The sequence below is a fragment of the Carassius carassius genome, chromosome 15 (assembly GCF_963082965.1).
Source record: "Carassius carassius chromosome 15, fCarCar2.1, whole genome shotgun sequence".
In the NCBI taxonomy this organism is placed as follows: Eukaryota; Metazoa; Chordata; class Actinopteri; order Cypriniformes; family Cyprinidae; genus Carassius; species Carassius carassius.
The window spans coordinates 3,189,482-3,199,591 of record NC_081769.1 but is presented as its reverse complement, the minus strand read 5'-3'; the positions used below and the strand labels follow the sequence as shown (position 1 = coordinate 3,199,591).

At 36.7% G+C, this 10,110-nt stretch overlaps 1 protein-coding gene and 1 long non-coding RNA gene across 2 annotated transcripts in view; both read right to left on the bottom strand.

The window, feature by feature from the left end:
- Positions 1–602: 602 nt before the first annotated feature.
- LOC132157640 (uncharacterized) lies at positions 603–1,652 on the bottom strand. Its single transcript, XR_009437564.1, has 2 exons — positions 1,601–1,652; positions 603–1,416 (listed from the first exon to the last, which is right to left on the bottom strand). It is a non-coding gene; the product is annotated as an uncharacterized LOC132157640 (long non-coding RNA).
- A 1,190-nt stretch (positions 1,653–2,842) lies between these two features.
- The window catches only part of LOC132158021 (transforming growth factor beta-2 proprotein-like), a 37,594-nt gene continuing 30,326 nt past the window's right edge, over positions 2,843–10,110 (bottom strand). The window contains exons 4-7 of the mRNA XM_059567267.1: positions 8,834–8,944; positions 6,666–6,834; positions 4,182–4,335; positions 2,843–4,061 (exon numbers count right to left, since the gene is read on the bottom strand). Coding sequence (XP_059423250.1) covers positions 3,903–4,061; positions 4,182–4,335; positions 6,666–6,834; positions 8,834–8,944 — 593 coding nt within the window. The 3' untranslated portion in view covers positions 2,843–3,902. The remainder of the gene's footprint in view (positions 4,062–4,181; positions 4,336–6,665; positions 6,835–8,833; positions 8,945–10,110) is intronic.

Genomic DNA, 10,110 nt, shown 5'->3' with positions numbered 1-10,110 from the left:
TTGGTCCCACAAAGAACCATTCAGTCAAAGATTCTTTAAAGAACCATCTCTTTCTTACACTTTTATAATCTGAAGAACCTTCTTTCGCCACAAAGAACCTTTTGTGTAACAGAAAGGTCCTTTAGATGTCAAAGGTTCTTTATGGAACCATTTAGAAAAAAGGTTCTTCTGTGGCATCTTGAAGCACCTTTATTATTAAGAGTGAATGTTGAAAACTGTTGTGCTGCTTCATGTTTTTGTGGAAACCGTAGTACAGTGAATATAAATATAAATACATAAAATAAAAGCTGTTCATTTGAACTCTATTCATCAAATAATCTTTAAAATCACACTTAAGCAGCAAAACTAATTTCAGCTATGATGACAATAAGAATCATTATTAATAACTCATCGCCAGTAATAACTGATAAAAGCTGAGCAGCATATTAGAATGATTTCTGAAGGATCATGTGACACTGAAAACCATATGAATAGTTATTTAAAACTATTTAAGAATATTACTGTACTTTTGAACAAATAAATGCTGCCGTGAACATATATTCAACTCATCTGAATCAAAACAGAATTCAATTTATCAAAGGAAAACACAAGCGCACAATCACTTGTCACTTAAATAATTTATTTACCACTAGAGCATCACAACAGTAATGTTTTACAATACACCATAGTGGGTCAACAATATCAACATCATCATCATCATCATCATAGACAACAATAACAATAAACAGCTCTAGTGTGACAATGCTGGTGTCTCCTTCCACTTCCTGTGTCTTCAGTAAGTCATTCTTGCCCTAATACAAATAAAATAAGTGTCACCTAAAAATCTTGGGCATGAATGGACGTTGCTCTTTTAATCTGATCTGCTACCAGTTTCTCTCTAACACTGGTTAAGATAAGGACTAGTTAAAAGGGGAACCACCTAGAAGCCACTCACATCATCAGCTCATGTTATGTGAGTGAAGCTATAACTACGAATAAAAACCAACAAACAAAAAATGTAGAAATAAAATAGTCAGTGCAATTCTTCGTAACAAAGGATCACTTTCTCTGAGAGAAAAAAAAAATTAAAAATCACAAATTCAGGAAGACTTTTGAGATGTGTAGAAACAATTTCTCCATGATAAGCGTTATGGCCGTCAGTGTCCAGGGCGGCTGCAGTGCATTCGTCAAGCTGGCCTCTGCACAACATGTGGGTTACCATCTCTCACTTACACGTCTGTTCACATTCTTCAAATCCTTTCATCAAAATCTCTGACTTTACTAAAGCAACTCACTCTTCTCACATCAATAGCAACATTTACATGCACCCCAACGATCCGTTTAGAGTTGGATCGATGGCTCAATCGGACTCAAAAGTCTTCATGTAAACGATTTGACAGAGTTTGATTCATAAAATTTAAAGGGGTGCTTTACGTGCTACATTTTTTCCTTTTGATTTGATTATTTCAGGCTTAAAAACTTAAAAAAAATTCCAATCAACAGGATTTTTTTTTTAGCAAGACTATTTTCTTGGACGGATTTGAAAATACGCAAAAACAAAACTCGTTTGCATCAGTGATAGTTCTATGTCATACAAATATGTTTATGTGTTCTGTATAACAAACTGGTCAGTGGAGGAGACTGAATATTTTCTAATATTTGCTTAAAAAAACAAAAAAACAAAAATTATTTTTAGATATGTCCAGTTCTCAATGCGGTGACTTGTAACTGTGTATGCACTATATTTTTGTTCGGAATTAATGTAATGCACATGTAAACAAATAAGTAAGCGTAAACAGAGCTTTGAGAATCTGATTTCTGAATCTGGATTGATTCCGAGTAGTGCATGTAAACATACCTATTGCAAATTCAGTCTCTGTACCAGTCTGATGATATCACTTCCTTTCAACACTGCCGAGTTGGTGACATCACAGCTTCACCTGCTCTTACAAGAGACCATGGTGTGAATTCAAGAAGTTGCCAATTTACCAACCCCTAGTATTCCAGTTTAACCAGGCACTTTAACATGCTCTGGTATAGCTTTGCACGCTGAGTGTCTAAAAGTCACGGTCATTCTTTTCAGAAATGCCTGCAAATCTGTGGCTGTTTGCAGCTGTTTTAATTTGTGAATTGTTTTCAAACCATGCAAACACTATTTTAAGGTGGCGTATTTACATGTAAGTACATTTTGTTAATTAATATTACTTAGTACATATTACACTGTAACAGCATCACCTTAAAATACAGTATAGACGGTCCTCTGGCCATCCTAAAGGAGCTAACTTTTTGAAGATTAAGGGGCCATTTACACAACGTTTTCGGCCAAAAACTGGAAACTTTTTATGTGTTTTGTCAGTTTGTTTACACGAAGACGGCATTTTGGGGACTGAAAACGCATATTTTTGAAAACGGGTTTCGAAGTGCAAGTCGTTTCCGTGTGAACACCCAATACAGGAATCTTTGAAAACGGTGACGTCATGCGCATGCGTAGTAAATGCTACGTATGTAGACATGCGCAGTATGTGTTGATTTTACATACACTACAGTGGCAGAGTGCATGGTACTGTTGTTGCTGCTCAAGAGTTTGCAAACGCTTCTTCAGCAAAGTGTGAATTTACTTCATCAATATTACAACCAGCAGCGGAGACGCATCATAAACATCATATAATCGTCACTTCCCTACCAATACTGTTTACTAACAAGGTGACAACGCCAACTACTGGCCTGGCATACATAATACAGCGTTTTTGCCCGTTTGTGCTGATATGTGTAACCGTGAATCATTTTGAAAATGTTGTCGTGTATAACTGAAACTTGTAAAAGATGCAAGGGAAATACTTTTCTGTATTTCTCTACATTGTTGTTGTGTTAAGAGCTAGCTTGACATAAATTTGTGTACAAATATTTTAAACTTCAGAATAAGGCGCTTAAAGTTCTTCCACATATACGTACACAATCATAAACACGTCTTGCTTTGCAAACTTAGTTTCACATGCTGTTAAGTTCTGAAACACAACTAAATATCACACGTACATGTTGCATTCTCAGGGGCGCTACAGTGGACTAACATACCTTTCTCTGCCAGGTTAATTGTTGTCATGGCAGAGCAAAAGTTTGAAGAGAATCTTTCTGAGCATGTTTATATCCAGCTATCTGCATAATAAAACATTTGGATTTATGGTGCACATATTTGATGGAAACTGTTTTTTTCTGCCAGTGATACAAAAATGCAATGGTTTTGCTTTGCAGCATTTGCGTGTGCAGTTGCGTATTTGTGTAAAGAATGTTTGTGTTTGCAATGGAACAAAATGTCTTTGGCTGCTAGAAACAACATGACTTATTGTTCTTGGCCTTTTTTTACTCCATGTAAGGTGGCTTAAACTATGTCTTTCTGAGGCTTGCATTAACTTTCCGCAATATTTCATCTTTCTGTCACCAACCCCAATCCAAAAACGCTTAATTTGCGCCAAAACTCAAAGTTCATTTGTGACATCTGTACTGTTTGCCAGAAGTTTCCAGCTCTTCACCAGTATTGGTGAACAATATCATGGGTTTTATATATTACCAAACAAACAATATTCGTATTACTGAGGGGAACAAAAACAGAAGTGTTGGTTTGAAATAAATGGAACAAGGGATTTTCCCTTCCGCTTGCTTCACATATAGACACATATAGATCACGTACTTCCAGTGTTTGCCAAACTCACATCCATAGAGTGATGAGCGGGTGATGTGACACATGCCGACAGGGCCGTTTCCAGCACAAGTTCACACATTCAGATGTGTGCTGTGGTTTGTGAGAGTTTGTAGGAATTACTCTGCTGTACCTCAACACCCTGCGCAGCACGTGTGTGATTGGGTTTTAAATTACTGTGTGTTTGTTTGAGTGAATGCGTGTTCTTGGAAACGGAGCTGATCGGTTCCTAGCTGCACTTGCAGGACTTGACAATCATGTTGGAGAGCTGCTCGATTTTGGGGGTTTTTCCGATGTAGTAAAGGATCGTGAGGGGTTCCAGATCCTGAGACACACAGCAAGGAGATGCAGATGCTTCTGGATTGATGGTGTTATAGAGGCCAAGGATCTGAAATGGGACATGAAATGCACTTATTAAAACCATATGTAATTCGTTGCTTGGCAAATGTAGAAAAAATAAGTACCTAGAAGCATTATATCTAGAATTATATTGCAGGGTTTGTCTTACGTTGCTGTGCTGGGTGTCTGCGCTCCACAGATACGGACAGGCTCCTGCACAGAAGTTGGCGTTATAACCTTTGGGCTCATGGATCCACCTCCAGCCCAGATCCTTCTTGAAGTCAATGTAGAGAGAGCGTAAACAGCAGTTGTCCTGCACATTCCTGTGTGATGATGGGAGACAAACACAGCGGATGTATGACACGCAACTCTCTTTGTTGGCACATTTTTGGTACACTTTCAAACTATGATATATGCACATAAAAATCTATACTCGTACAATTAATATGTATTTTGACAATTAAAATGAGAAAAAGACTGTTTCGACCTAAGAAGTAACTGCAGTAGCACAGATAAAATAGTAGCATTTAAATTAACTATTAAAATACTATTTAACATCACTGAACCAGTCTACAAAATATACATTAAGTTATAATGTACCAACAAAACTCTTTTTGTGGGGGTTAAATCAGGTAAAACTAGCTGTTTAAGGTAAGTTACCACTTGCAGTTTTACATGTACATACATTTTTATACCATTAAACCCTCAGTAAATTTAGCTTAAGCAAAAAAAAAATATATATATTAATATATTAATTCAATATGTATATATATATATATACAACCCGAATTCCGGAAAAGTTGGGACGTTTTTTAAATTTTAATAAAATGAAAACTAAAGGAATTTCAAATCACATGAGCCAACATTTTATTCAAAATAGAACATAGATAACGTAGCAAATGTTTAAACTGAGAAATTTTACACTTTTATCCACTTAATTAGCTCATTTAAAATTTAATGCCTGCTACAGGTCTCAAAAAAGTTGGCACGGGGGCAACAAATGGCTAAAAAAGCAAGCAGTTTTGAAAAGATTCAGCTGGGAGAACATCTAGTGATTAATTAAGTTAATTGATATCAGGTCTGTAACATGATTAGCTATAAAAGCTTTGTCTTAGAGAAGCAGAGTCTCTCAGAAGTAAAGATGGGCAGAGGCTCTCCAATCTGTGAAAGACTGCGTAAAAAAATTGTGGAAAACTTTAAAAACAATGTTCCTCAACGTCAAATTGCAAAGGCTTTGCAAATCTCATCATCTACAGTGCATAACATCATCAAAAGATTCAGAGAAACTGGAGAAATCTCTGTGCGTAAGGGACAAGGCCGGAGACCTTTATTGGATGCCCGTGGTCTTCGGGCTCTCAGACGACACTGCATCACTCATCGGCATGATTGTGTCAATGACATTACTAAAAAAAAATTATCTTTGCCCACCACTAATATATATACTGTACATATTGAATTAATGTTATGTTTAGTAAGATTATTTATTATGTTTAGTAAGTTACTTTTTTAATCAATTAATGGACTAATAATCACATGCAAGTTTTCCGATACTCATGTTTATCATTACATGCTTTTGTGCTAATATTATATTATATGATCAAAATATGACATTTTTGACCAATATTTTCTTGTAAAGTAATCTGAACATAATATTTACGGTAAAAAATAAAATATATTCTGATGGCTGTTAATTTGTTTACAGTATTGAAATTAGTTAAACTGTTAAGAAAACTGAATTATATATATATATATATATATATATATATATATATATATAAAAATTAGTTAGGATTAATTAGTCTAAATTAACTTGCAAAATGTATATTGGATTCATGATATTTCTATGTGGCTAATCCATGGCTAAAATAATTTGTGGCTAAAATAAATTTAAGCATTCATATGCATTTAATATTTTGCACTACACAGTCAAATGGTCTCTAGAATGAAACTATCCCTCACTCTAATAAAATCTATCTTGCATCTGAATAGAATGTAGCATGGCTCACAGCTGTCTAATGTCTATTAACAAAAACAAAACAAAAGGGATGAGTCCTTGGAGACGTCCCGCCCAAACCTTCTATTCCAACAGGAAATTTGTCAACACGGGAAAGAAAATGGTTCTTTCAAGTGATTTCTTAAAATCCTGAATTCTGGCCAACACTTCTAATCAGATCAGTCCACTCTTCAATGAACTCATTCTCAATGCCGATTTTATTCTTCTTCTTCTTCTTCTTCTTTTTCGATTTGGAGACAAATGTCTGCTAGTTTTTCAGCTTGTTATTATTGGATGGTATGATGGAAGCTGATATGTCAGGAAATATAAAATTAACAGCACATTGGTATAATGTGAGTGAAAATGTGATCGTGACAGCAATTAGCTGGAAAAGCGAGAATACAGATGACTTTTATTAAAAGACAATCGAGCCACTTTTATTTATATTGTAGCTGTAATCCAACAGAGAAAAGTTTTCCAGTTCATTGATTAAGTTGAATCTGGATTGATAGCTGGTCCTGTCCGCTTTGAGACACGGCCTGCCGATTGCATAAATCTGGCCTGAAGTCTGGCTGTTTTTAACTAATGACAGATGAGTATCTATAGACCCCAGAAGCACATTCTGCTGTGGGAAAAACTCAGTTTGTGAGGAGGTGGTACCTGGAGCAGAAGGCCGCGTCCAGAGCGCGTTTCTGTCTGTGGCTCTTGTGCTGTGACTCCAGCCGGTATGAAGGGAGCAGCATCAGCAGCAGGTGCGGAGACTGACCGCTCTGACGCCGCTTTTTAAACATCTTCAGATCCCCTCCTTGCACAAAGCTGTCATCTATACCTGTGAACCGCACAGAAACCAGACAGTTTGCATCAGAAAGCTAAGACATTCCTGTATCTCAAACAGTAGAGCAGTACAGCAAGCTTTGGAGTTTGTTTTACAAGAAACTACTATTTCAGTCTTTCATCTTCAAAATTTCATGTTTAATTCAATGTGTACTTTTTTTTTTACTAATTATTTGTGAAATTGAATAGCAATTTCTGACTAAAAAGGGTTTCTAAAACAATTTAATTTAATTTATTTAATTTAGTGTAGACTAAATTTACAATTTTATCTATAATGCAGTAAATGCAGTGTAAGTTGCTTGGATGAACTTGCCTACCAAATGCAAATCTAAATGTGTCATAATGCAATTAACCATGAGAGGCTGTGTGTTACAGTGATTTTACTACTACAATTACAGTAGCTTAACTAAAACTGGGATGAAAATCTATATGAATTACCCCTAAACATGCTGTCATGCACACAACGTATGGAGTATTTCAGGAACATTAGATGATATTAATAATCATAAAGAGGTTCATTAAAACCATTAAAGCAATTTTCATTGAACTGTGAACCTGTAACTTTTAGGATTAATTAACTATTGTTTGAAAAAATATTATTATGATTATTATTATTTTAAATCCTTCTATTGTTATTATTTTCATACTAGAACTACTTCTAATAACATTTTATTAGTATTATTGTTATAGGATCAGCTCAACATGTGTCCATCAAACTTCTTCAGTTAAAAGCAGTATATGTGACTAGAAGCTGGATCTAGACAAAGGGGGGAGACGTGCAAATATAAGCTAGTTTTTATTTCTTTAACATTCTCTTTGGTTCCTACATAATTTCCATGCCTCAATTTGTGTTGTTTCATAGTTTTGATGACTATTATTATTGTAAAATGTGACAAATATGCCTCATCTAGAATGAGTAGGTGTGCCCAGACATGGGTGGAAAACACCAAAAATGCCACTTAAACATTTAAGTGCACTTTGTTTTGAATTAATTTGCTGCAATTCATGCCTTAATCAGAGCCAATCCTTTCTTTAAAAAAGTATATATATCAAATCTGATGGACTCGAGAAAGAAACAAAACTATTGATTTCCATTTTTCTCTTTTCCTTTCAACACACACATACACACACACACACACACACACACCCACACACACACACACACACACACACACACACACACACACACACACACGCACCCACGCACGCACACACACACACACACACACACACACACACACACACACACACACACACACACACACAGAGACAGACACACACAGACACACACACACACAGACACACAGACAGACACACACACACACACACACACACACACACACACACACACACACAGACACACAGACAGACACACAGACACAGACACAGACACACACACACACACACACACACACACACACACACACGCACCCACGCACGCACACACACACACACACACACACACACACACACACACACACACACACAGAGACAGACACACACAGACACACACACACACAGACACACAGACAGACACACACACACACACACACACACACACACACACACAGACAGACACACAGACACAGACACAGACACACACACACACACACACACACACGCACCCACACACGCACACACACACACACACACACACACACACACACACACACACACACACACACACGCACCCACACACGCACACACACACACACACACACACACACACACACACACACACACGCACCCACACACGCACACACACACACACACACACACACACACACACACACACACAGACACAGACACACACAGACACAGACACACAGACAGACACACACACAGACAGACACACACACACACACACACACACACACACACACACAGACACACAGACAGACACACAGACACAGACACAGACACACACACACACACACACACAGAAACAGCCCTCGCTCACAAACGAACAGACTCGCACCCCCACCCAAAGCCACCTGCAAAGCGCGCCTCCAGCTCCTCGCTCTTGTTGGGGATGATGTAATTATTTGACGGCACAAATGTGCAGCAGGGACAGTGCAGGCTGATCTTGAATCCATTGTTTCTGTCTGGTGGGAGAGGAAAACAGTGAGAAACACACACACGTACAGCAAGGTCAGATAACCTACAGCAGATAATGAGCTCATCTCTGGATCTGGCCCCTGATGTAGATCTAGCCCACTCCCATCATCCCGCAGGAGTCACACACAGCGTCACTGCCATCTCTCAGCTCCAGCATTCATCACAACCACTCCAGTCATGCAGAAGATTTGCTGCGTAACGTGATGGAGAGCCGCTGGGCTCGTGCTGTTATGAGCTCATGCAGGCTGACGATGAGCACACACCTTCATCATTGCTTTTGCTCTGGCCTCTTACTACTGCTGTTCTTGTGCACTTTGAAAAGCCTTGGTGAAAACACACTCACCACTGAACTGATTTGAGCTAAGAATACAGAATTACATTTACAGTACTGCGTAGAGGCTTCACGACAACTCTTGTTTTAAGATGGTTATTTACACATTTTGGTTTAGTGTGTTGATTGTAGGGTTCAAGTTTCAAAATGCAATTTGAATTAATATACTTTAAGTTTCCTAATGGAATATAATTAAATGTGAACTAAATGTAATATTTTTGGACTTGCAGCTAAGTGATAAAAGCATTGTCAGTCTCTTTGTATTAAGTTAACTTATCGGTTACTTATTGGTAAACCAACTACATATAGAGTGTTCTGTTTTCTATTGAAATCACAAACATGTTTGCTAAACTAAAATAGATTTGAATGCATGATACTATTATAGTCTTTTATATTTTGAACTAGATTTGATTATTTCGATTTTCTGCTTTCATGTAACATTTAGGTTTATCTTTTAAATGTATGTTTTAAAATTTGTTTTGTGAATTGCAATTTTTTATTAGTTTTGTTGTTTTCAAACTTATCTATGTCTAAGTTTGTATCATTTTTAGTGCTTTCATTCGATCAATCGCATTCAAAATAAAGGTCTTTGTTTGCATAACTGTATGTGTGTGTTTGTTTTGTGTACATTTATTATGTATGTATAAACACACACACACACACACACACAGTATATATTTTGAAAAAAAAAAAAATATATATAAAATGTTCTTCTAAAATATATACTGTACATGCATGTGTGTGTTTATATATATATATATATATATATATATATATATATATATATATATATATATATATATATAATAAATATACACAGTA